This window comes from Ambystoma mexicanum, chromosome 2p (genome assembly GCF_040938575.1).
Source record: "Ambystoma mexicanum isolate Mex_15411 chromosome 2p, UKY_AmexF1_1, whole genome shotgun sequence".
NCBI lineage: Eukaryota > Metazoa > Chordata > Amphibia > Caudata > Ambystomatidae > Ambystoma > Ambystoma mexicanum.
Window position 1 is genome coordinate 182,418,637 of NC_090923.1, and position 26,985 is coordinate 182,445,621.

General features: G+C 44.8%; 1 protein-coding gene across 2 annotated transcripts in view; it reads left to right on the forward strand.

Annotated features, from left to right (window-relative positions):
- The window catches only part of LOC138566330 (cyclic nucleotide-binding domain-containing protein 2-like), a 479,732-nt gene that overhangs the window by 321,767 nt on the left and 130,980 nt on the right, over nt 1-26,985 (forward strand). For both annotated transcript variants that reach the window (XM_069643465.1, XM_069643466.1), the window contains 3 exons: nt 5,808-5,878; nt 8,290-8,367; nt 17,282-17,342. In XM_069643465.1, the coding sequence (XP_069499566.1) occupies nt 5,808-5,878; nt 8,290-8,367; nt 17,282-17,342 (210 nt within the window). The remainder of the gene's footprint in view (nt 1-5,807; nt 5,879-8,289; nt 8,368-17,281; nt 17,343-26,985) is intronic.

Genomic DNA, 26,985 nt, shown 5'->3' on the forward strand with positions numbered 1-26,985 from the left:
GCTAGAGTATGTGGGGGTGCAATTTTCTCATAAGGGCTGTACCCTAGATGGTTGTCCTTATCCCCAGAGTGGGAGTCCTTCCCAATGAGACCACCGGGTACGGCCTCATGTCACTGGCCTCATTTGAAAGGGCTCACCCTTGGGGAGAAGTGACAATATCTAGTGAATCGCCACATACCCATTCTCCTGCTGAATCTGTTGGTAGTCTTCATGACCATCAATCTGGCTTCAGAGCTGCCAGAAGCACGGAAACTGCTCTTCTGAACATCCGTGAAGACCTGCTCCTGAACCTCGATTCCAACACTCCGTGTGTTCTCATTCTGCTCGATCTCTCCTCTGCCTTTGACACTGTCAACCATGCCATCCTGCTCAACCGTCTCCGGGAAAACCTGGGTATCACTGGTCAGGCTCTGGCGTGGCTGACCTCTTTCCTTTCAAATCGACCCTCCCAGGTCCAACTGGGGTCCTTCCTCTCCGACATCTTTTTCTCCACATGTGGTGTCCCCCAGGGATCTAATCTCTCTCCCTGGCTGTTCAACCAGTATCTGGCTCTCCTTGCCCACCGCATCGCCGCTCTCTGCCCTAATTTCCAGTGCTATGCGGACGATACCCAGCTCATTTTCAGGCTACCCTCAGCCTCCCCCTCTCCTTCCCTCATCTCTGACTGTCTGTCTGCTATCCAAGAATGGTGTGCCGCCAATGACCTCTGCCTTAATGCCAGTAAGACTGAGATTCTACTCATCGGTACTCCCACTCCCTCCTTCCCTGCAGCTCTCTGGCCTGCCTCCCTTGCCCCCCCCCTGCTCCTACCTGCAAGGCAAAAAACCTTGGGGTCATCTTCAACTCCACACTCTCCTTCTCTCCTCATATTTCTGACGTCGCCAAGAGGTCACACTACCAGCTGCACCTCCTCAGAGGTATTCTTCCCTTCCTCTCCTTCCCCCAGAAGCTCACTGTCTCCCGAGCCCTGGTTCTCTCGAAGCTGGATTACTGTAACAGCCTCTATCTTAATCTGCCTGCCTCCACTCTCCGCCCTCTGCAACTCATCCAGAACAGAACTGCGAGACTTGTCCTTGGCCTCAAGCCCAGGGACCGTATCTCTCCAGGACTGAAATCTCTACACTGGCTCGCAGTGGCTGCGAGGATAAAGTTCAAAACCCTCTGCATTGTCCACAAGGCCTTCTGGGGCCTGGGTCCTAAATACCTTCAACTCTCTCTTCCCAAATATCTTCCTCCCCGAGCCCTTCGCTCATCCGCCTCCAACTCCCTCATGGTCAGCCGCTTCTCGAAGCAACGAGCTGGGGGTAGATCTCTCTCCGCGGCAGGGGCCTCCCTCTGGAACAGCCTTCCTGCCTCCCTGAAACTTGAGGAGAACCACCTCCGGTTCCGGAAGCACCTCAAAACCTTCCTCTTTGCTTCTGCTTTCTCTCTCCCTCTCCCCTGCTGAACAGCTAATTAATTCTTCACTAAACTGCACTGATCCTGCAACTGGACCACTCTTAACTGCCTTCGGTCCTGGTCCCAGTCACTGATCCCCTGGAACCCCTATGCACTACGGGACTGTCTCTGTATCCCTACAGCCCCCCCTTCCCCAGCACTTGTTCTGCACTTACCTTGCACTTGCCACTAGCTGGCCCTTTTTTATTTATTACTTTACGCCACTTACCTTTACTGCACTTCCCCCCCCTCCCCTTCCCCTTGCACTTTTTCCCCCCTCCCCCACCCCTGCACTTGCGCGATCTGAATGACACCTGGCCTAGTAGGATCGTTTGTTTTGTCTCCCCTAGTTCCTCCCCTCCCTGCCTCGTCGCGCCTTGAAACACCTGTGTATAGGCGCGTTACAAATACCATATCATATCATATCATCATATCATATCATATCATATCATATCATATCATATCATATGAATGCTGCTGTCTTCCCCATCTCCTTCAATAGGAAAATGGGATAGGAAATCCATGTTCCTCTGCTCTTTTCCCTTCCTATGTTCTACAGAAAAACTGAAGGTCTGTAAGTCCAAGAACCAGCGCATCATTCTAGGGTTGGTATCCTTTCAGAGACTAAGCCAAGTGAGGGGTGAATGGTCAGTGTTGAGCCTAAATGTTCTCTTTGTTAGATAGTATCATTTCTTTCTCGAGGAAATAATTATTGGCTGATGTATAGCACAGGATGTTCCACACCACTGTATTCCTCAGACAACACCACACCTATCGCCACCTATCGCCACCTTAGAGGCATCACTCTGAAGGATGGATTCCTTATTAAAATTAGGGACTTTTAAGACTGACTCACTACATAGGATTGATTTCAAGGTGTCAAAACGGGCTTGATCATCCCTCTGCCAATGCAGTGTTTGGGGCTCTGCATTCTTTAACTTATCGGTTAGATAGGAGGCAATGGCAGAGTAATTGGGGATGAAGCTCCTGTAATATCTGATAAATCCTAAGAAGTCATTAGGTCTGTCTTGGTTTTTGGAGCCGGTGTTTCCGAATATCTAGTGAATCATCACAGTATATTTCAGGGTAAGACTCTTGGTGAGTCCATACATGAGCTCCACATGGTGGTTGCTAAGGGTCTCTAACGTTTCCTTAATTAAGGGAGCTATAGGCAACAGAGGAACATATAAGCCTCTGTTCAAGCAAAGCATAGGCACATTTTTTTAGATAACTAGTGTAGCTTGGTGACCTGTGTTGCCTGGATGCATTTCCTACCGCCATGTAAGGAGGCGGTTCCTAGAGAAAAGAGCAACTTGGGTAAAATGTCCTCCGAATGAAAGTGCAATGTGCAATGCCAAATGTAAAGCAGTATAGCCATCCAGCAACTGGCAGTCAAGCACCCTAGAATAAAATAGTTACATATCCTCCAAGTTAACATGCAATAGGCGTATATTCAGTAAAATGATCACACTAGCATCTGCTGACAATAAAGTGTTCTAAGAAAATACACACATTCCGAGCCCTATAACTCTATCCGAGCTCCATTCATCTTTCTGATGTCCATATATCGAGTTATTTTTGGTTTTGTGGGTGAACTAGGTCCTTCCTTGACCAAGTACTGTACTAGGTGTTATTGCTTGTCTGTTGTGATGACTATTATAATCTATCTGGTTGTTTAACCTCTTGTCACCTATAATGCATCTAGTACTTCCCTGTTATACTAGGCTTTGAGGTAGTAGGGCACAAGTGTCAACCTATTAATTTATTTTCATATACACACTGTTTTTGTCAAGTAAGCACTGAGGGTAACTCGCAAACAGTGTTTGTTACCTAGTGCAATCCTATAGATATAATTCTCTAAGGATGTTGTGCTTTACGGGCTTCCCATGCTTTACCCACACAAATTCCGAGGGGCTCCCAAACAGAGAGGATTTCCTCCTATGGGATAGGAAACATCAGCTCTTCAAATGCAAGCATGACTGCTTTGAATTGACAGCTATGCTATCCTCCCATCCAAAGTCTGAAGCTGTCTGAATCGGTATATATGGTTCGTGGTTACAAACCCTTTAATGTTAGGGTGAGTGTAGTGACAATTGTAATGAGCACCAACCCCACTGTGCATAATGTACTTTGTGATTCAAGCACACACCCGTTTCTATTAAAGACATATTTGTCAAATATACAGTCCTGTGCTTATAGGTATGCCCCCTAAATCAACTTTGATTTCATGCAAACCAGACAGGAACTCTCATTAGTCCTATTAGACCCGATCCCTTTTATATAGGATTATTTCGGATACAATACGAGTGAACCAGGCTGTCCACATTGGAATGAAAACCTTTTATTAGAAAAAAATACATACGTTTTTTTTTTCTGTTTTGATAATGTGCTTTGCTTAGTAAGACTATAGATTATACTGGAAGTAATCAGTAGAATATTGCACAATTTTAAAAAGAATTGTTTATGTTGTTGGTACAATTAAGTAATTTTTAACATACTCTTTTGACCAGAATTTCTCAAAATGTCCTTTTTTCTTAGAAAGTTTCCCACTCAGATTAAAACCAATGAGTCGTATCATCTGTGAGCACCGCAGCAATATTTAATTTTGCTTGCTGGCTACTGATTAGTTAAAGTATGGTCAAAAACTCAAAATTAACATAAAGGGAACACATTTAATGTGAAATTGTAGACCCAGCAGCCGCCTGGTTCCCTGGTCCCTTACAAGGTTTGTCACATCACAGAGCCTATGTGTATGGACAATGCACCTGGAGTGTGGAAGTGGCATCCGTGGAGGACACACACAAGGACACATACGCTTATCCCCAAATACCAGGATGGTCGCCACCTCAGGAGACACTTCTGTTGCTGCTCCTCTCATGCTATTTTTGTCCATAGAAACACAGCACCGCCGTTCATCCCCACTCTTGTGGCACTGCTGTAGCCATGAACATTGTTGCTCTAGCAAATGTTAACCTGAAAATGTAACTCTTGCTCACAGAGGGAGCGAGACAGAGAAAGAGCGAGACTGAGAAAGAGTGAGAGAGATTGAGAGGAAAAAAGGGAACCAATATATAAAATGGGCTTCATTATATATTAGCCAGTCCGGTAGTAACAGTGCTGGTAAGCTACCGGCGCTGTTACTACTGGAATGGGTTACTACGAGTTGTGCTCGCGGGTGCCTTTCTGGACGCCAGGTCTGACCTGGCGGGCAGAGCCGCACCCGCGACCACAACTTGTCGGATGCACCTACACCATTCATGCATGTTGCTGGTGCATCCGACCTCCCCATTGAGCCCTATGCGGTTCAACTGGTAATTGTCCATTCGCGGGCGCTGGAAAAAAATGATACCGGCACGCTACCACCAGTATCATAATGAGGCCCAATGGCTCAAACGCAGTGTGTGAGAGATAGACTGTGTGAGAGAGTGTTTGAGAGAGAGAGTGTGTGGGAGAGTGTGTGTGTGTGAAAGCGTATGGGAGAGTGTGTGTGTGTGTGTGCGTGTGTGAGAGAGTGTGTGTGTAAGAAATAGAGTGTGCTTGAGTGACAGAGTGAGTGAGTGTTAGAGTGTGCATATAACATACCATGTGTGTGTGAGAGAGAGCATGTGTGTGAGAGAGTGAGTGTGTGGTGTGAGAGTGTGTGTGTGTGCAAGTGGCAGAGTGTGTGTGTGTGAGACAGTGGATCTCATTACAAGTTTACCGGTCCAGGAACTACGATACTGGTAAGCTTCCCAGTACCGTAGTTCCCGGACCGGCAAACTACGAGTTGTGCTCACAGGTGCCTTTTCAGTCTGCCAGGCTTGACCTGGCGGGCAGAGCGGTACCCGCGAGCACAGCATGTCGGATGCACCGGCACCATTCTTAATGGTGCCGGTGCAACCGACCTACCCATTCCCAGTGAGGCCCAGTGCATGTGAGAGTATGTCCGTGAGAGAGTGTGGTGTCAAGTTGCATGTGTGAGAGATTGAGAACGTTTGGACTAATTATGGACACTCTCTTTGACTCCACTGCTTGATCTTCTTCAACACCTCATCAGAAGGTTTCTAAAAATGTCCCTAACAATAGTTCTACTCCTCCTCTGCCTTCCGCCCTCTCATTGTCACCCTTCCTGAAACCTATTCTTCTTCCACTGCTCTCATTCATTCCATTCTTTTTCCTTCCTATGCCAGGCAGGTACGTGCCAACATGACTCCTAATCTTTTGAAGCAATCAATGAATAGTTCCGAGTGAAACTGCCCCTAATGATGACATATTTTTAGTTTAACAACAAAGGTTTTCTGATGTGCAATAATTTGTCCCCCTTTATCTTAGAATCTGATTACCATATTAAGACTAAACATGGCATGAAGAATTGGTTTCTTCTTTTCTAGGATTTCCTGAGGCTCTTCCTTTATAATGGGAGGAATGTGATAAGCGATCCGGAGCAGATCATGTTTCTGAGGTAGGAGAAGCTGCTGGCATGTGTCTACTAGCTGTGAATTGGCTCACATCATAGAGGATGAAACTTGGTGACTGATAAATGAGATTCAAAATGAATGCCACAAATACTGCTCAAGGCAGGCTGTGGAAGTACTAAAGGTTGACAACGGCACTAACCAGAGCAAATGCAACAGATTTGTATCAGCACAAACCATCTCCGTAGTATGCCAAGTCGGAATGCATTGGGAATTTGCAATTGACAATACACACCGCCATTCTCCAAAAATAAGTTTCAGTGTAAAGCTGCATAGCATAGCAAGGAATGAGGTGAGGGCATCAAAGTTATCAGGGACATTGTTATGCACAAAACTGTTATTAACACAAAGGTCTACTGTTCTATATAGTGCTTAACATTATAACCTAGACTGTTCCATTTGTGCTACATATGTTAACTGAGGCCCTGGGAGATATGTGTGTTTACAGAGGATCACACTTTATTCCTAGAGAAAAGTTAACATTACAAGTGAGGACACCTGGTTCCACATCAGACCAGTTAGATGGCAACACTTACAAGACTCTAGAGCACATTCCCTCTCCTTGAAATATCCACTGATGTCTACAAGTCTCTTGGCCCAACAGGCATGGGACCCACATCTGGGCATACCCGTCCCACTCGGGGTTACTAAAGCTAAAGAAAAGAGGTGATGCTGGGCCTAGAGACCCAAGCTACCTTTCACTGATGACCCCCAATGAGGCAGAAACATGTCTGGGGATGCTTGTGGTGTCATGCAGAAGGGATGTGACCAAGCAGTTCGGCTGGAATGCCCCTTTTGGAGTGGGGCCAAGCCTGACTTACATATGGTCTTTCCCCTTTTGTAATGGCTTGGCAGGCGAAGAATGATGGTCTGAATGGTTGCCCAGAGCAATGCCAGATGTTAAGATTCAATAAAAACATTTCAACCATCACCTCTTTTGTTTACTCATGATGTCCCTTCCTTTGAAATCACTAGTGCAAAAGGTCACAATACATAATTTCCTGCAATGCCATTGAATAAACTGATTAGTAGTCATGCCTATGAAATGGTAAAGCTTGAGCGTTTCCTCAAAGACAGAGGGATTTAATGACAGCTATTTGCTTCGAGCTACTGATATTAATAAGCAGAGTTAGATGCCCCACACTATCATCAGATGCAAAGTCAAACCAAATATCACAATGTAGTACATTTGCTTCTTTTCGTCCCAAAAGTACATTAATGAAATAAAGTATTGTCTGTTGAGGCCTTGAAACTGTGATGGTGACATCCTTCTTCAATTAAGCTGGTCGGGACCCTATTTCAGTGCAGTTGACACCCATCAATCATCCAGCCCTTTCTGTGCACGGCTCTCTCTCAATAAATGTGATGCTGTGTTGCCCATCCATCATCTAACACCCCCTTAGCCTATGCCTAGATCATGGCAATGCTCTATGCTCAGTCCTAACTGGAAAGCTTATATCAACAATATAAAAAGTGAAAGAAGCGGGAGTGAAATGGGTATATGGCACAGAACAATGTGGTGGTAATTCCCCATTTTGGAGTCCATAAGACTCCATGGGGATTTGTGGCAGATTTATCACTGGCGGATTTACCGTGTGGTTTATACAGCGATTTTTTTACCTCCAAATTTATAATTCAGCGGTATGGAAAAAATGGCAGTAATTCCATTGCTTCCAAAGAAAGTGACGGTAACAGAAGTGCCACTGTCTGTTTCCTGCACTGCCGAACTTGTAATCAGGCCCTAATTTAATCCATGAAAATCTAACAGGGGGGTTTAAATAGCCCAATGTTCAAAATACATTTTTTGATTCATAATCTGGAAATTGAGAAAAAAAAAAAACAGCATATTACATATTGCATTAAACAATGGATGAAGAAGCTACTCAAGAAGCCAAGTTGATATTGGATGGTAGCACAGACAGCCCCTTACCAAAAAAGCAAGCTGAGAAGGAATGGCTGTTCTATGACCGCACATTAGATTCATTACGAGTCTGGTAGTAATTAGTCTGTATATCTGCCGAATTGCGGCCAAACTCAATTACTGTAACTGCCACGTGGTCTAGTGGGCCTACCACTGGATTACAAGGACTCCATGGGGATTTTGGTGGATTTGCCGCCAGTGGAATTACTGTGCATTAAATCCACTGATTGTTTGGAGTTAAAGCTCATTGCTGGGGGTATATCCTCCACTTTACCTCCAAATGTATAATTCAGCGGCGTGGGAGAAACTGCCATAATTACAGTACTGCCAACAAAAGTGGCGGAATCACACTTTGTTCCTGCGGTGCCGAACTTGTAATAAGGCCCTAAGTGATGCTTGCATGAGTGTCTCAGATCGAGGACCTGAATACAGCGATATCTCCTGATCGTACCCCTTTCTCTTCGGTTTTCCGATTAGGACCCTGCAGTTCCTGAGAGGCTGGCCGGTACATCTGCTGGAAGATCATCCCGGAAAGTGCGGCGTCTGCCACTTCAGGTGGGTGCCGTTAAGCTAGAGAATAGAACATGTCTTTGCTCTTGGCCATTGTGGTGATGAACAAAACACACAGGAAGCGATGTTTCAAAAATTCTTTGTTCTTGTCATTATGGGCAAAGGGTTGACGATCTGTAAATGGTTGGAGTTTTCTCTAAAAAGGAAAATGGTGTTCTGGCCTCTAAATCTAAGCAGTAAGAATTGGAACAGGAGCATCTATATGCATTAGAGTTATCCTGTCTGGCAGGTATACTAGTTTCTGTGCGCTAATATCCTGCTCACAGTTCCAGGGTCTGCCACCTTAATACACATCTTAGAAGTGTAAACACAGCCTCAAGGTTACCTTGCCTTTTTGTATCGTATGGTATAATTCTTGTAAATTTCAGAATCCCCGAAATTGACTTCTAAGGGCTAAACCAGAAAGAAGCCTCAGAACATATAGAACTGCTTACTGGAAGATCAGCCTCATTCCGAGTTTGGTGGATTTACCCTCAGAATAGGAGGTAAATCTTCCATACCGAGGTGGTGTTATGTTATTCCCCTTTGGAGTTCATTAAAACTAATTTGGGGTTTGGCAGAATTAACGTCAGTGGTAATTCTGCAGGCACTAATTCTGTCAATTTCTGAAGGCAACTTGCGGAAATACCTCCAGCCAAGTGCTAAAGGTATTTCCTCCCTTTTACAGCAAAAGGTGGAATTTGGCGGTGTGCTAATAGTGGAGGTTATTCCATTACTACCACTTCTTTAACACACCACCTAACTCAGAATGACGCCCAAGATCTCAGGACTATAGTGGCCAACTCGCTTCATGGCAGTTTGAGGAATATACTTTCCAGCTCACATCCTGGTATATAGTGCCTTGTTTCCTTCTTGACCATCTCGGGTATATAGTTTCTGAGTCACTTTATGTTTAGGTATATAGCTCACAGCTTGCCCTGTTAACCTCAGATTCTATTATCCTTTATTATTAAGGTTTCTATTCAGGTATACATTGAGCACAAACCTAGTTTCAGGAAGCAACAGAGCACTTTACAATCGTACAGGGAAGAACACTGTGAAGGAAGCAGACAACAGGAAACAGGGAGCTAACAGGGGAGGGTGAGCGTGGTCAAACTGGCGGAAAGGGATTCACAAGCAACTAGCGGATAAACAGTGGGGAGGGTCATCTTTCCTTGCTCAATGTGCTGGTGTCCAGCACAGCCTCTATTTGGAGCTCTCCCAAACCATGGGAGGCCTTTTTGGTTTCTTCAGTAGTTTCTCTCCTTACATCTCCTCTGGCCCCTCAGCACTAACCTGTAGAACAAAGCGTTGTGTGTCACGTGGATCCTCCTCCTTTGGCTCTCCGTCTGTCTAGCCATGATCGCCAAGCTGGCTCCTCAAAATTGACAAAAATGGTTCCGGTTGAGACTTTTATAGCGAGTGAATGCTTTCAATTCATCAACCAGGCTTGTTATTGCTTCTGGGCAGATATTCTCCCATTCAGTACTTCCAATTGTTGAACCATCTAAATCAGGTGATCTTGTCCACCTGTTGCCATGGCATGCACCACCAAAGCTTTCAAGGGCATACTGGCTATTTTGGGATCTGCCCAAGCCCTGCCTCCTCCATGCATCTAAGCATCTATTATTCTGCATGGCTCAGATGGGTCCAGCATTCCCGTGGCTTGCAATGTTACCGATCCCTGAAATTCTGCTGATGTCATATAGCATGCAGGCTATAGTATGGGCTTACTATTTCCCTTAGTGAAAAGAGTGTCATACTTTGCCTAGGCCCTTCAGTGACGGAAACTAGCAACTCTACTTCTTATTTTACATTTGAGAGGGACCGAGGTACTGGCAACATACAAAGTGAGGAACCGGACTGGGGCAGAGGGAGAAGATACCTCCATTGGGTCAACATATGCAGTGTTCCAAACATTTAAACCTGAGGATCCCAACCCTGTCCTTATCCACTTAACTAGTGGTACTAGCTTGAGAGCCCTGGTCATCTGGCTTTCCTAGTACCCCAAGCCCTGCTCACCCTTGACACATGGACCAGAAACTCACTAAGCCACACAGAAGCTCTTATGGCTTCACTAATCTGAATTATCTCAGAAATGATGTAACAATGGCAAATGCCCCCTAAATTATAGAGCATTGTAAGCAAAGGAAGACATTTTTGTCAGTTACATGTTGTAAAATGATGAGTGATGGGGATTCTGGAGATGACTGTTGGTGGGACTTGGAGATGGGACCCTGACCTAGAACGATGTCTAACCCTATCTCTCCCCTGTAACCTTCTACATGAAACCTAAGCAATAAAGTTCATTTCCAGTTTGTACTTACCTGACTTTGTGTCATTCCTGCAAACTGGCTGCTTACCTGAGGTTCCCAGATACTACACATGTAAACCCTGCACAGCTGCATTTTGGAAGACATTCATAATGTACATTAACCAGAGACAACTTTGTATCATGTTCTAATTCCTAAATGGAGTTGCCAGCAGATTACTATGATTCTTTTGGAAATAAAAGGCCTGTACAATGCCGTCCCATGCTCTTGATACTTCTTGCTGGCGCCTGAGTGCGTATTCCCGTCTTTTCTCTTGGCGGATTAGTGGCAGCTATAGATTTTGTCAGGGCTGGATCTTGGTGAAAGGCAACCGTTTTGGGTTTTCTGTAGGCATGAGATATGCCTTTGTCAGGCACTGCGATAACTGTACTTACTGGCCATAAAATGGCAACAGCTGGAAAATGGTGTGATTTCCTCGGCAAATTATAGCAGTGCACAGCAAATGCCATCTTTGGGCTCTCCAGATGTTTTGTACTACAACTCTGTTGTCAAGCATTGTCAATTGGCATCGCAATGGACAATGTTGTTTAAGGCTGATAGGAAATATAGTCCAAAACATCTGGCGAGCCAAAGGTTGCAGACCCCTGACGTACATCAAGAGAGGACTGTTGGATTTGCCAATTATTGTTCTTAACAGGATGTTACTGGAAGGAATAGATATAAATCAAGTGGCTGAAGGCACACTTGATTAAACATTTCTTTTATACCAGTAGCATGTTTACAGCTACAATTAAGCCATTATCTCTCAACAGACTGCTTAGGCTGCCAAGGGTTGATGTTACGACTCTAATGAGCTAGCTCAAAGAGATTGAGGGAGGATGCGTTTTGGACAGTGAGGAACAGTTAGTGGGTGAGAATAGGTATAAGGTATAGCAATGGCCAGTCAAGCTGTGTTTTCCCTATTTACATGTCACTCCTCCCCCTTACATGTTATCTCCCTCCTAGCTATACTCCAATGCAATAGTTTTGGTTTATAGATGGCATTTTAAAAAGCATGGCAGTCTATTGTGACAACAGGTTGTCCTGGGCCACAGATCAGCACAGTAGTTGTTTGCAGCATTTCTCAGATCAAACAAGTTGGTCAAATAATGCCTCTGCTGTCACCTGCGCATGATATGATATGATATTATATGGAATTTATAACACGCCCATACACAAGTATTTCAAGGTGCGACGAGGCAAGGGAGGGCGAACAGAGGGAAGACAGACACTGATCCTACTAGACCAGGTGTCATTCAGATCGAGCAAGTGCATGGGAAGGGGGAAGTCGGATAGTGCAGGGGGGAAGTGGGAGGGGACAGTGCACTCCATGGGATAATATAATAAATAAACAATAGGTAAATGTACGGCCAGCAGGTGTCAAGTGCAAGGGTAAGTGCAGACATCAGGTGTCAAGTGCTGGTAGTGGGACTGTAGGGATACAGAAAACAGTCCCCAAGTGTGGGGGTTGCCAGGAAGGCAGTACAGATGTGTGTGACTGGCGGGGGAGGGACCTGGGCCCGGGATCAAAGGGTGGCCAGGTAGCCAGTGCAGTTTCAGTTTCAGCCAGGCGGTCATCAGGCGAGAGGAAAAAAAGCAGAAGCAAAGAGAAAGGTTTTAAGGTGCTTCCAGAACCAGAGATGATTCTCCTAAAGTTTCAGGAAGGCAGGGAGGCTGTTCCAGAGGGAGGCCCCCGCCGAAGAAAGAGATCTACTACCAACTCGTTGCTTGGAGAAGCGACTAACCCTGAGGGAGTTGGTGGCGGAAGAGCGAAGAGCTCGAGAAGGAAGATTTTTAGGAAGAGAGAGTTGAAGGTATTGAGGCACCATCTTGGCCTTAACCACCTCGCAACCTGGTCCCACTATGGCTATACAACATAATCTGGCGACCACCACTTCTACCACCCTACGGCACTCACCCCTATCCTACAATACGACAGCTCCAAACCCATATCTCAATGAGCCAGCTCTGTGGCTACAACACTTTGCCTCCAAACCCATCCCTATCCAACTGTGCCATACACGCATCAGGAATGCGAGGCTTGGCTCTCGCCTACATTACACCTCAAGAACACATTCTACACCACAGCAATGCATCATCACATCATTCCTGCCTGACACCAATAGGCCTAAACCCACAGCAGACGAACCCTCATCGCCAGGCCTATCCAGCTGTTTAACCCCAAGGATACGTAGCAAACCATGCGTCACCTCAGTTCGTAACCTAAGACTAGCAACCAGATGTCACCACTGGTCCTATCACGTGAACATAGACAATAGGGACAATCCGGTTAACTCCATCAAGAATGATACCTCTACCCTAGCAGCCCCTTCAACGGCAGAGGCCCCCCCAGCCAACACCCCCAATACCCAAGCTAAACTCAAAGGTGCGCTTATCAACGCCTGCTCTGTCCCCGCTCACGCGCTAGACATCGCAGACTTCATTGTGACCAAAAACCTTGATTTTCTGGCAATCACAGAAACCTGGTTACATGCGGCTTCAGGTCCTGCCTTGACCCTTGCCATCCCCGACAACTGCTCTATCATTAGGTGCGACATGGACACTAATCAAACCAAGGGGGGAGGATTAGCATTCATATTCAAGAACTCTCTTAATCTGAGAGCTGTGAACACCTACCAGTTGCCCTCCGCCGAACTACTCTCAATTAAACTCACAATCTCACCCAACCATACCGCTTCAGTGCACCTCATCTACCGGCCACCCGGTCCCATTTCCACATTCGTAGAGGACATCTCTGCCATTTTAGCAGCTAGCATCAAGCCTAAGTCCCAAATCATTATACTCGGAGACCTCAATTTGGGCTACCTGGATACGAACTATACCAAAGCCTGTGACCTAGCAAGTGTCCTCTCTGACTTTGGCCTCACCCAACATGTCAATGAACCGACTCATATCAAGGGACGCACACTAGATTGGGTTTCAGACTTGAATTGCGCATTAAATATAATCTCAGTGTCACCTTGTGCATGGTCCGACCATCATAAAATAACATTCTCTATCAACTCCTGCCAACCCATAGACAAACCCTGTACCGCGCCACCTACCTTCACTCGCAACAAGAAGGACATCACTATTGAGAAGCTACTCCCACTCATCCTCCCTTTATTGAACTCGGTTTCTTCCACCTGCACTGACCCCACTGTCCTTGTGGACACCTACAACCGAGCGATGTTAAAAGCCTTTGATTCCATTGCCCCTATCAAACAGCGCAAAGGAAAACCGCGCAACCACCTTAACTCGTGGTTCACCCCACACCTACGAGAACTGCGCAAAGATAAACGTAAAGCGGAGTCTCTCTGGAGATGTTCCCCTTCACCAGTAAACAAAATTAACCTCCTATCCATCACCCACACGTACAAGGAAGCCATACTAGCGGCTAAAAAAGAAGTGTACAACAACAGGATCATTCAAGCACAATCCAACACTAAGGAACTCTTTAAAATTCTCAAGGAACTAGAGTCCCCAGTTGCTCCTCTCGACAAGTGTACCCCCAACGTTGAATGGTGTGCTAACATACAAAAAGCATTACTAAACAAAATCACTACACTCCAAGCTAAAACCAATGCCAAAAAAACCCATCTCATAGACTCAGTAGGTAATCCCCAATCCTACAATATCCCATCACCTAAACACTCCTTCCAACCTTTCAGCTTCTCACCCCTCACCATTAAGGAAGTGGAAAACATCATTATGAAGTTAAAACCATCCAATTGCCAATGTGACGCCTGCCCGGCTCCAATCGTAAAGGAAGCAGCACACGACCTTGCCCCTTTCATCACCTCCTTCATCAACTCTTCCTTTAAATCTGGCATAGTACCTAACAACCTCAAGGATGCTTGGGTAATCCCCTTGATCTAAAAACCTAACCTAGACCCTAGCAATCCCTCCAACTATAGGCCCATCACCACGGTGCCCTACCTCCTCAAAATCTTGGACCGCGCTGCGTATCTACAAATTCAAGATTACCTCAATACCAACAACCTATTAGGCCTCAGACAATCGGGCTTCCGCCCGAGACACGGCACTGAGACAGCTCTGATAGATCTAAAAACCCAAATTGAGGACATGAAAGACAAGGGTAAACAAGCGCTTCTACTCCTACTGGATCTCTCTGTGGCCTTCGATTTGGTTGATCACCAAATCCTTTGCCAGCACCTCAAAATTGCCGCCCACTTCTCTGATGCAGCCACCTCATGGATCAGTTCATTCCTTGGAAACAGGTCCATGAGGGTCTTCTCACCACTCGCCGCCGCGGACCCAGCTCACGTCCCCTGTGGAGTCCCTCAAGGCTCATGCGTATCACCCACGCTCTATAACGTATTTACGAAACCACTCTTTGATATTCTTGACTATCTGGGTGTCACCTACACAAATTATGCAGACGACACCCAGATACTCATCCCTATCACTGGGGATTATGTAACGGACACCAAAGCGCTTAATGCAGTCTACACTGCCATCCAAGCGTGGATGGCCCACCACGGGCTTTGCCTAAACGACGAGAAAACTGAGCTACTCATCCTAGGTTCTCAGCCCAAACTCGCAAAACTCGACAGTAAATATGAGGCCTTTAACATTGATGGTAACACTATCAAGGTTACTAATGTCACTAAAACCCTCGGTATTTACCTAGATTCCACCCTTTCACTCAACAGACAAACCAACTCAGTAGTCTCAGCATCCGCGTATACGTGTAAACTGATCACAGCTTACCGTCCCATCGTAACAACGGACAACTGCCTTATTCTCGCCAGAACCCTCATCTTATCAAAAATTGACTACTGCAACGCCCTTTACCTCGGTACGAGCCAAAGAAACATTGATAAACTACAGCTAACCCAGAATAACGCCATCAGGGCTGCCCTAAACATACCCAGGCGTGCCAACATCTCTTCCACCAGACGTAACATACATTGGCTCCCCATTGCACGGCGCATCGCCCTCAAAACACTTGTTCTTAGCCACAAAGCACAGAATAACGCTGCACCGGCATACCTATCAGCGCGCTTTAGCCAACACACAACCTCCAGACCTTTAAGATCTGCACAAGCGCACACACTTATCATCCCCAGTTTCAAGCTTCAAACAGCCAGAGGCTCGAGCTCCCCAGTCCTTGCGGCAATGCTCTGGAATTCCTTACCCAATGAACTCAGGAATGTCCCTTCCCTCCAATCCTTCAAAAGTAAAACAAAACACTGGCTCCATGAGCAAGACGCTATGGCGGCCAGTCCTATGTAACACTGGCTGCATGCTGCACCTCCCGGCTACCTTGTATATAATGCATCTGTATATTACCCCTGTAAATGTTGTACATAATTTATATATGTTTATGTATATATAAGTGTAACCTCTAACTACCTGCTGTAACACTTTCTTGTAACCACCTTTCTAAACATGCGCCCTGATGCCCGTGGGCAGGCTGCGCAATACAAATAAATAAACAAAATAAATAAACAAACAAACAAATAAAGCTTGTGTTAATGTATGGCAGGAATATGTGTCTGCCCTCTGTGTGCCTACCTTTCTCCCTCATGGCCAATTTAAAAAGGGCCCACTAGTAAAATAATGCACCCCCTTTACAATAGGGTGCCTTTCCTTCTAATGTGAAATGAACCTAGTCCCAAACTTTTTCTCAGCTCAGTTTCTCCTCGTAGGTCCCAGGGCCATATCTCATCAGAGGGTGTAAGACCCTTTGCTCTACCAGTGTCAACAATGTGTAACCCCCTTCCTAAGACTATTTGCAATTCCTCAACTCTTCAAGACTTCTGGCTCTCTTAAAAACACATTTGTTCTGATCCCCCTAAAAAAAGTGATGGGGCCTCAGTATGAGGTTACCGGTCTGGTAACAACGGTTACCGGACCGGCAAACAAAGAGGTCTGGTGCTCGCAGACCATGCCGGATGCACCGGCACCATTTGGAATGGTGCCGGTGCATACAGCTTCCCTATTCCCATTGAGTCCAAATGGGAATGCAGACTAATATTTACTGGCGGCCAGGAATGGGCAATTAAAGGGTCTGGCGTGGCTGTAATGCTCCAGAAATTGCCCATTCCCAGGCGCCGGTAAATTCATGATTCCGGCGGCAGCCATGCCGGTATTTACCGGCACGGCTACCGCCAGGGTCATAATGATGCCCACAGCCATTAAGATGCCCAGCAGCAATATTAACAGGTTCTTAACGACAGCTGACCCTACCTTCCAGGATAGTGTGCACTCTAGTTAGCTCTCACTCGCTTACTCCCTCCAGGACTGTCTATGCTGCACCAAACATATCTCAGTTGAGACCTTGCACTAACAGCATTTGATTGAGACCTAGCAAATCCCCTTCTAACCTGCTATGAAGCTTCATCTTTGTGCACACCACTCTCTTTGCCTGTGTGGTTCCCATCATCCCTCCACCGTCGGGAGCCTGAAGGCCCGGTGTTTGCAGCTGAACCCAAGAAAACCCAAAAAGTAACACATTTCGAAATGCAATTTTTTTTAAATGGAAGCATTTTATCATCTATGCAGCAATAGTACAAAATAAAATGCTAGTTTTATGCGTCCATTTCTTATAGTGAGCTCCACATTCTTTTCTTTTTCTGCAGACGTGGGTCCATCATTTTAAGGAATAGCAATGCCACTGAATGGATTTACATTGTGAAGTCTGTAAGTATGTTTTGTCTCGAAAAAATAGAAAAAGTCTTCAAAGAATTCATTGTGTCAAGAATTCAGATATCATGTACGGTTCCTTAAACATGGTGAACTAAAAATGGTCCATGTTCAGAAAGGTATTAGATATGTAGGGAGTGATTAAACGTTTGGTGGCATGAGTAAAACATGCAATGTTTCCGAATACCGCAGGTTTATTCACTGAACAAAATAGTTTTCTTGCGGAAAATTTCAAGGTAAGTACATCCACACAAAAGTATTAACAGATGTCATATTACTGCATGAAATAATTACATTTCTTCCTAGAGTCCAAGGACTCCAAAATGAGGAATAACTGAAGGGTCCGCGCGACCCTGAATCATGCAGACCTTTCAAATGACCGCAGCAACAGTAATCACCCCCGTAGATTCTGAAAGAACATACAGAACTACATACTCAGGTGTGTCCATGTCTCTGATTTAGTTTGATGCCCCGTTGCTAAATGCACTCTGCTTTCGTCATTATGGGGGTCATTACAGCTTTCCCGGTATCCCGCTGGTAACTCCAGAGGGATACCGGGAAAGCTGCATTACTGTCTCTGCCGCCCGATATTAACGGTAAGCTACCTTTCCCATGGAATCCTACAGTCCTACAGGGCTCCATGGAATGGGAACCACTGAAGCACCAGCATCGTTGTTAACAATGCTTCAGTGATTTATCTGCTGGCAGGGACCCAAACTACCGGCAGGTCACACCTGCTGGTAGTTCAGTGCTCCTACCGGCAGACTCGGTCCGGACCAGGTACTGGTACATGTTGTTACCGGCACCTTATTTCCAGACCGGCTTACTCGTAATGACCCCCTTGGACTCATTAATATTGTTCTTCTAATATACGCTGGAGACTGTTGCATTTATTCACTAACTTGTGTGTGAAAGCCCTGCCGTACACATATGGAAACACTATAAGTCTAATTCTTTTAAGTGATCATGCACCCTCTGAATAGATCCCTGATGATATCACAGGAAAGATCACAAAATGAGCTGGGAGCGGCTGCACTCCATTTAAAGAGTTCAAATCAGTTTGAATCTTTTGGGCGTTAGTACTAAGGAACCTAAAATAAATTCACTATATAAAACCTATAGTATGCCCACCAGATCACTCCAGTGGACAAGTGCTGCTCTCTTCAATGCAAAAACGGAGTCGAAAAGCTTTAAACTCAAAGTCCTATGTTTACTCTGCAATAGTACAATTCTTTCATTATGCTTACTATTGTGTGTTTGGTGAATTCATATAAATACGTTGCAGCATATCTCTCACTTCTTAAAAGAAGTGAGAATGAATACAAGTAAATAATGTTCAACATCTCCAATGTGTATCCTATTTCTTCAATAATGTGTTTGTTGGTGATACCACGAAACAACCAACACTATACATTTCAAGATGGACCCTTCTTCAGGAGTTGAGATTCATCCATTTATTCCATATATTATGCCTAGAAATATATCAGAAATATACTCTAGTGGATGGATGCTCTTTAGGCCATGTAAAATGCTAACCCTATGTCCTTTTGAACAGTAGGAATGAGCTATGATCTTGCGCTGACAATTGATTTTGCCTCTTTTCTGATCTTTTTTTTTCAACACTTCACATATTATGTCTTAGACGACAGCTGTTACAAAAAGTATCACATTCCCTTCTCTGCTTTACAGAGCTATACTAGTGCTTTTCCACCCCAAATCAGTGATTGTGTTTTTATAACTCAGTCCAACTTTTTATTACAACCGTTTCAAAACCTTTTTACCCCCCTGCCCCTCTCCAACTGATACAGGTCTAATTTCTGTGTCTCTTAGTGAGTCCGGTGTATCCGCTTTATAGGGGTTACCTCGCGGTTCTGGTTCTCCTTAGTTCCTCTTCCGGAGACTCTCAATTTTGTATGGCTCTCATCAATGCTGGTCTATAGTACTGCCCTTCCCTTTCTTTGACAAACTCCAGTCTCTTTTCTGATCTTAAACCATTACAGAATTCTGTGACATGTAAATAGGCAACCACAAACTCAAAATAGTTGTCACGGATGCTTATAGGAAACCTTGATTGTCAGTAGTCGGATTTACCTTAACGTGACTGCAATTCAAGTATTATGCCTTCATAATTCTGTTGATGAAATGATGGCAAACTAAATCCCATAGAGTTTATTTTCACACAAGTACAGCATGTTAACACGGTCAATGCCTGTCAATATGCCATTTAGTTGCCATCTTTGCCAGGTTTAATACATCCTGTAGGCACCCAGATAACACATAAGGATATAGTTGGAGCATCATTGAATTTAAAGGCTATATTTGCTTGTCACACTCGCAAATGTGATTGCTGCAAAGGAAGAATGTAAGAGTTGCTAGGCAATATATAAATAATAATGTACACATTTTGTATGTTAAATAATTAGTGTGGTGTCTGTATAATATGGATACATTTTGAGCACATTCAAATGAAAGTGGCATGTGCTAGCAATAGTTGCCATAAAGGGCTATCTCTCTCAATATAGAAGCACTGTTCTGATGATCAATTTCATTGTCATTCTTTCTGGCTCAAGGCACTGACATCTCTTTGACTGTGGTGCAGGGATCAAACGGCATGTCCCATAGATACCAAAATAAAGCTCTGAGTTAGGAGCTGGTAGCCGTGGCTATCCCTAAATGGCATCCATGCTCCTTGGGATCTGTATCCCACGGATGTGGCTCACAGGCCTCTGCACAAATATGAAGGACCCTGAGGAAGCCACCCTTTCTTGGGTGACTTCCCCGGAACCTTACCATACATGTGGGAACTCCTCGTTTTCTTTCTGCCTTGGAGTTAAGCATGGCAGGCAGGGGTGGATTGTGAACCAAGAGAGTCCCTGGAAATCATTTTCAAAGTGGCCTCACACATTTTGAGCATGCCCAAACCTTTTCCTATGAGAAAATGTGGAACTCAAACAGGTAACCACACAAAAGAGGCCCAGGGTGGTGAGGCCTACCAGGAAATCTCCAGAGTTCCCTGCAGGCCAGTCCACCCTTGATGGCAGGGAGAAAGTAATGGCAAGGGCCCTTTTCAATTCTTCTCCCGGGAAAAGCCTGTGCTTCCACACCGCCTCCAAATGAGTCTTCACAAATGGGTTTCCTATGAGGGTTTCAACAGGTCTTGGGGTGTGCGGTGTCACCTTGGAAACACTGCAGAGTCATGATGCTCCAGCCCTTTGCAGAACCATCATGATGGACTGATCTGCATGATCAACCATGGTGTCTCCCGTACCTGCTGGGAGTCTGTGGCATGGAATGACGTGGCTGGCAGTATCTGCACTCAGGAGTATCAACACATGTGGGGAAAAAGCCTCAGAGCCTTTTTGTATGTTTTCCTACTGCATTTGCTGAGGATAGAACGATGACCAAAGCTTGTGAAACCACTTCCTATGTATTTGGGAAAAATCCTATGAATATGTGGAATCAATGTGTGTGTGAAAGACTACCAAATGTTTAAGAAAATACTAGCTAATGTAGGCGAAAATATTAGAGTAGTATGACTGGTCTGTCTTTGCATGTGTAGACATCTTGGAACACTACCTTATGCCTGTGAAAAGACTCCCAATGCCCTAAAATCATGCTGTTCATTTTAGTCCCGAGCCTCAAGCCTCATGATACCAAGGGTCCATCTTTGGCAGTTTCCGGACGCCTCTTGTTTATCTCTACTCTAAATGCATAGCTTTTCTGTTGGCCAGGGTGAGCCTAGGTCACAACCACCTCAATGACAATATCATAGGATTTCTATTTATCTGATCAAAGAGGCAGCAGATGCTTGCCATCATTGTTAACTATGGTGCTCCACAATTGCACCAACATTTAGATGTTTCTTTCTTTCTGTTTGGCCACAATCTTAGTGCCCCAGAGTTCTGATTACCTACAAAATCATCACTTACGGAGGCATTCAGTAGTTACCATCTGCAATTGGGCAGGTAGACCACAATCATCAAGTAGGCCACAGAAGGAGACCTGCAGTGCTTTAGAAACAAACAGAAGGAGAACGGGCCTGCAGAGTTTTCATACAACAATGATCAACACTTCAACTGAAACTAGCCCATTTTCCTTATGCTTTCGAACCTTGAGTACTATCCTACACTATGCCACCTACCTCAGATCTCTTATCTATTACAAGTGTGTGGATTCTCTGTGCAGTTCAAGTAGAGGATGGTAGAAAATCTCAAGTAAACCAAGAGACAGAACAGGCTGTATGCAGAGTAAACTAATAGGAAACTAAGCTCTGCCTACCTACTGGGAAGTTGTTTGTCATCACAGAACCTACAGCCACAATGTTAGAGTAGGAAGCTATTACTAAGTCTAGAATGACAACTCAAGATACCGGAATGCACAAATCTAGTACTCTGACATTTAACGTTTGGAGAAAAGTAAATCTATCATGACAAATACTAGTTGGGCACCACAAAGTGGCCCATGTTTGATATTATGAGATTCATAATGTTAGGCAAATGTACCTGGTTGAATGGAAAAGATATAACTCAGAGGAGTGTTATTGAATCCACATCTACAAGATGACAAGAAGTGGGATCTCTGCATTCCCTCCAAGTAGTTTAGCCTGGGGCAGCACATTGGAGCACATTGGAATAGGCCACAAATACTTAAGGGCCTCTTGGAATTTGTTGAATGTATAGAAGTGCAGTAGGATCAACATCAGGCAGACGCAAGAAGTTATAGCTCATGTGTTTATTTGGAAAATTTTGACAAAATAAAAAAAAGGCAACTGCGACAAAGTTATCTGGCTGGCTCTAAATATAAAGGGGATGACTCAAGCCAGAGGATGATGGGCTAGGGAGCAGCATGGCAAGGACCCCCTGGTCGGCCTTCTTTGGTTTGCGTCACATGTCAGTCACATCACTACTCTCTATGTACGCAGCCTCATGCTCTCTCTGTTAGCCGACACAAAGACTTAGAGATCGAAAACAAACATCTATCTTTTACTAGCATCGATTCCATTCACACACTGGTACTAGGATGTATTCTGATAAAATTATAAGTCATCGCGCAGTGGTAGAAAAGTCAGCTACAAACTCCAGTCAGATGCTCTGTGAGCTCTGGAGATCCGCGCAAATTTTCAGTGGTTTTTAATGCGCTGGGCACCTGAACCTGATAGAATGCTGTAAACTCGAGGGTGATGGATCAAAGATCTCGCTGCACGTAATTAAAAGTTGTTGCAATTTCACTGCTATCCAGAAATGTTGATACATTTAGGTGACTTTTAGAGCTTACCAAGAGTGTTTCCATTCTGTAATCCACAAACTGGGGAAATGGGAGAACCAGGGCCTTCACAGGCAGCACCAGAGAGCCATAAAGGTGGTGGGGGGGAGTGCAATCTAGGATAAGAGCCAGGCCATGTGAAGGTTAGATATGGCCCCCTAAACCCTAAGTGAGGCCAGGAGCATCACAGCCAATCCTAGACCTACCCTTACTACCAGATACAGGTGTATCCATGAACTGTGAGGCCAACCCAGGGATACCATGATAGAAACCCCAGTCCCCTACTGTCGTTTGGAGCAGCAGGGAGCTCAGGTTTGCCAGTGGGTGGAGACTGAAGAGAGTTGGCTGAGGCAGAGGCTGGAGAGCCAGTGGAGGCTAGAGAGGTAACAGCAGTGGAGTGCAGGGGGAAGTGGTGAGAAACATTGAAGGGGGAGTTTGTAAAACGGAGGGTGCAGGAGTAGGTGACCACATCAAGAGGAGAGGGTGGTAGTCAGGAGAAGGTTGTAAAGCCAAGGGTGCAGGAGGAGAAGGTGGTAGTATCTGCGGTGAGAATGATCTAGAGTGGGTGAATATACATTCCTCTGCTGGTTAATGCTATGGAGAGGAGGTGGCAGTGGTAACATTTAGTGTGAAGGAGGAGTTGGTGATGCCAGGAGCAGAAGATAGTAGGAAGAAGGTGGCAGTAAGCACTAGAGTGAAGGAGGAGGTGGGAACATCAAGAGACAAGCAGGAGGTGATAATATTGAGAGAGATGGGAAGGAGGTGGAATCAGGAGGTAGACTCAGTGAACAAGAGGGGATAACACTAGGTATGTTGGATAGCCGGGGAAGGAGACTGGTAGCCCCACAGGCAGTCAGACTAGGTAGTTCATGGTGGGCTAGGTTGGCCTTAGGGAGAACCAGAAGGTAAGAGGAGGAACGAGATAATACAGAGAGGAGAGTATAAAATTAGAGATGTCTGCTGGCCGGACCATGTTCCAGACTTAGTTTTGGGGAACAGGACTATCGAAAGCTAAAACCGAAAGTCCATCACCTGATCAAGTGTTCATGAAACCCTGAAACCTGTGCAGCTGGGGTCGGTGCATGTTACTCTGAGCCAGAGATGTGTGTGGGCAGGCAAAGCAAGAATATGAACTAACTTCTCACACACAGGTTGCATCAACCCATTATAAGATCCAGGAAGGCCCTTCCTTGGTCTCCCCTTTACCTCTTGCTTCTTATAATCTCCCTCTGTTTTTGTCCCAGACATTTCAAGGATCCAAGGGACCTTGTGTTGGTCCCTCCACCCCTTCTCTCATTCCACAGGGTGTTTTGTTGGGTGATTCAGTCACAATTCTCAATGGGATTTCTCCTCCTTGGGGATTCTGAATGGACTTTCTCAACCTTTCTTTCGATCTATAATTAACTGGGCACTCCACACACATTCAATCGTTCATCATGATTCCATGGATCCTAGTGCTGCATCAAATTTCCCTTCATGAGTTTATAGAGATTCAGAACCTAGTCCATCCTTCCAGTCATGATTCTATGAGAACTCGATACCAATTTAATGTACCCTTCTTGGTTCTAGAGACTTTAAGACAGTCTCATTTTGTAGTCATAATTTATTGGGGACAAGTTTAAACTTACATTCAAGCTTCTCAGGGATCCCAATTCTGCTCCCACTTTCCATCCATGATTAAAGAGACTCACACAGACATTTGCCTCTCTTTTGATCCGAGAACAGGCCTGTACAGGGCATTCCCATTCCTGGTTTACAGTTACCTCTTTGACCAGGGATCCCACTGCTTCTTTTGTTCATAGGACTTTGATTCAGTATGCATCACATTTTCCAATTAACAGACCGACTTATGTACAATGTCTAATCTCATAATTTCACTTTCAATGAACTTCTTGATCTTTATATGGGTTCACATCCTCCTCAACACCTAGGCCATCATATCGCCACGTGCCCCACATGACCCGCTATACGTCATCAGCCCCCTTCCTCCCCGCCAGCCTGTACCCCTCCCCTCTGCCCCTCTGTATCCTACCACCCGCTGAATATCTTTTCTGTTGTTACAGAAAAGCACTCCGTTATGCATCTGTATTTTTGTATACCTCTCTAAAGCGCTCTGTTGTGTATCTGTGTCGTTGCATATCTCTGTAAAGTGCTACATTGCTTCTCAAAGCTAGGTCCACTCTCAATAAATACCATAACAATAATAATATCACTTTTGATGTTCCTATCACTTTCACAGTGGACAGGTCCAAAATTAGTGTTTTCAGGGTATTCAGCGCATGTTGGGGGTTTCATAACATTTATGGGGCACTCAGCAAATTCTTTGTTCACAGTACCATCATGGTAACATTTATTTGGCACTCAGCGAATTCTTTGTTCACAGTACCATCACGGTAATTAGTAATATCAGGATTCACAGCACTTTCGGGGACAGCACGCTGCTCAGGATTCAAGCACTTCACATTGTCAATGCTCTCCCATGGACTCGAATGATCCACCAGGTTTTCAGGCAGAACATGATCCTTCATCTCCAGACATCTTTGTTTCCCAGGCCGAATATGCCACACCGTCCCTTGATTAGCAGATAGTGCTGCACCATTTCTACTAACTTCATAATGGTTTTGGGGTTTTATGCCCTTCTTTCTTCCCATCATATATGGTGGTTTTCTCTTGTCACATGACAAGGGCAAACGAGATGGCAAAAGCTGGTCAGCCATTTTGAATTCCCAGGCTCTAGGTTTCTTCCATAGAATGGCAAAACTGTCCCTCCAGTGCACGGGGGCCTCTGCAAGTCTATTCATGTTCATATTCGTTGGGGCGGTAGAAAGTAGTGCCAGAAAAGCAAATATGTGATAGTACTTCGCCATGCAACAGTCTTTTCAGTGTTAGCTTTATGGACATAGGCAATTTGCCACAGTACTTGAATAAACATACATTATACAATGGTTTCTATGGGCATAGTACAGGGTAAAAATGAAAAATATTGCTAATTAAAGGAATAGATCGGTCAAAATTTTGTATTGCCCCTACGGGTCGGCCATGTGTTTTTAAGCCTAAGTCGCTCGATTTTAGAAAAATTTCCTATGGACCTTACCCGAGTTTTCGTCCATTAAACGCACGCGAAAACAGGCATCAGAGAGCTGCCATTTTGTGATAATCCTATCAGTTGCATCATCGCCCTGGCTGACCTGCTTTTGCGGCACTAAATCATATCCCCCGCCACTGACATTATCAAAACATTCATATTCCCCGCCTCTCTCCGTTACGTTTCTGTGCTGTGTGGGCAAACGCGCCCAGTCGTCTTCTACGCGACTTCACACAGAACCCAGAAACCAACACAGATCAACTCACAACAAAGCGCACCACAATTCGGAATATGAAATTGTACTTTAAAATCAAACAGCAACACGGTACATTTGGTAAAGTACATTTATTTGACATTAAATGCTTATAGAATAGTCAGCAATTGCCATATGAACTCCGAAAGCCATTTATTTTCTTTTATCTCTATCCGCAAATCCGTAAAAGTTTATTGTGAGTCACGCGCTGTTCCTTTATGGTACACAGGGTGTTGGTTTTCGTTAAAAGAAGCACTCTTGTCGCACGTTTAACCGCAAGGCTGTTCCATCAAATAGGCACTAGGCCAGCGTAAAGGTTGATATGTTGCTTCTAGCCGCTAGTACCGCGTAAGGGCATATGGGCCCTTGGCGATCGTCCCATAAGATCATCAGAATTGTGCAGTTGTTTACATTAAGCTGCAGCTGGCGGTTAAAAAAACCATTTGCCGGTGTCTGAAACTGTTGGCAGTAGCAAAAGGGAAGGATATACCTGTTTTGAAAACATAAAATGTATAATTAGTCTCGCCAGCCGATCTTTATTAATATTATTCATTTTAGTTATTATGGCTGAGCTGAAACTATTTGCTTTGAAGAATAGTGCAATGGAGTATGTTCGGCTCTAACATCAATGCGAAAAGTAACGAAATAAATCGAGGTTAGTACACAATGAGAAACAACTTTTTGTCTACATGCGTGTGGAATGTGGACCTGCATGCCCATGTGCCCGCTACAAGGACGATCCCACAAACGTTTTCCAAGCCCTTCATTCATTCATTTATTCATGTATCCATTCATTAATTCTTCATTCCGGTATAAAAGCGTCTAAAGAGTTACTTAAATTATATTTGCATTTCCATTCTGTCTCTGCGTAATGCACTCCGTAAATCCCACTGTGCTCTTGACAACGATTTTTCGTATACTGAACTAACATGAAACTCGGTCTAGTTTCAGAATTTTCTGCCTTATCGTCTCTTACGTTATTGCACCCCCCCCTTCAAATGAAGTTCTTTCGGCATGGTCCCTGTCTCTCAAGGTCAAAA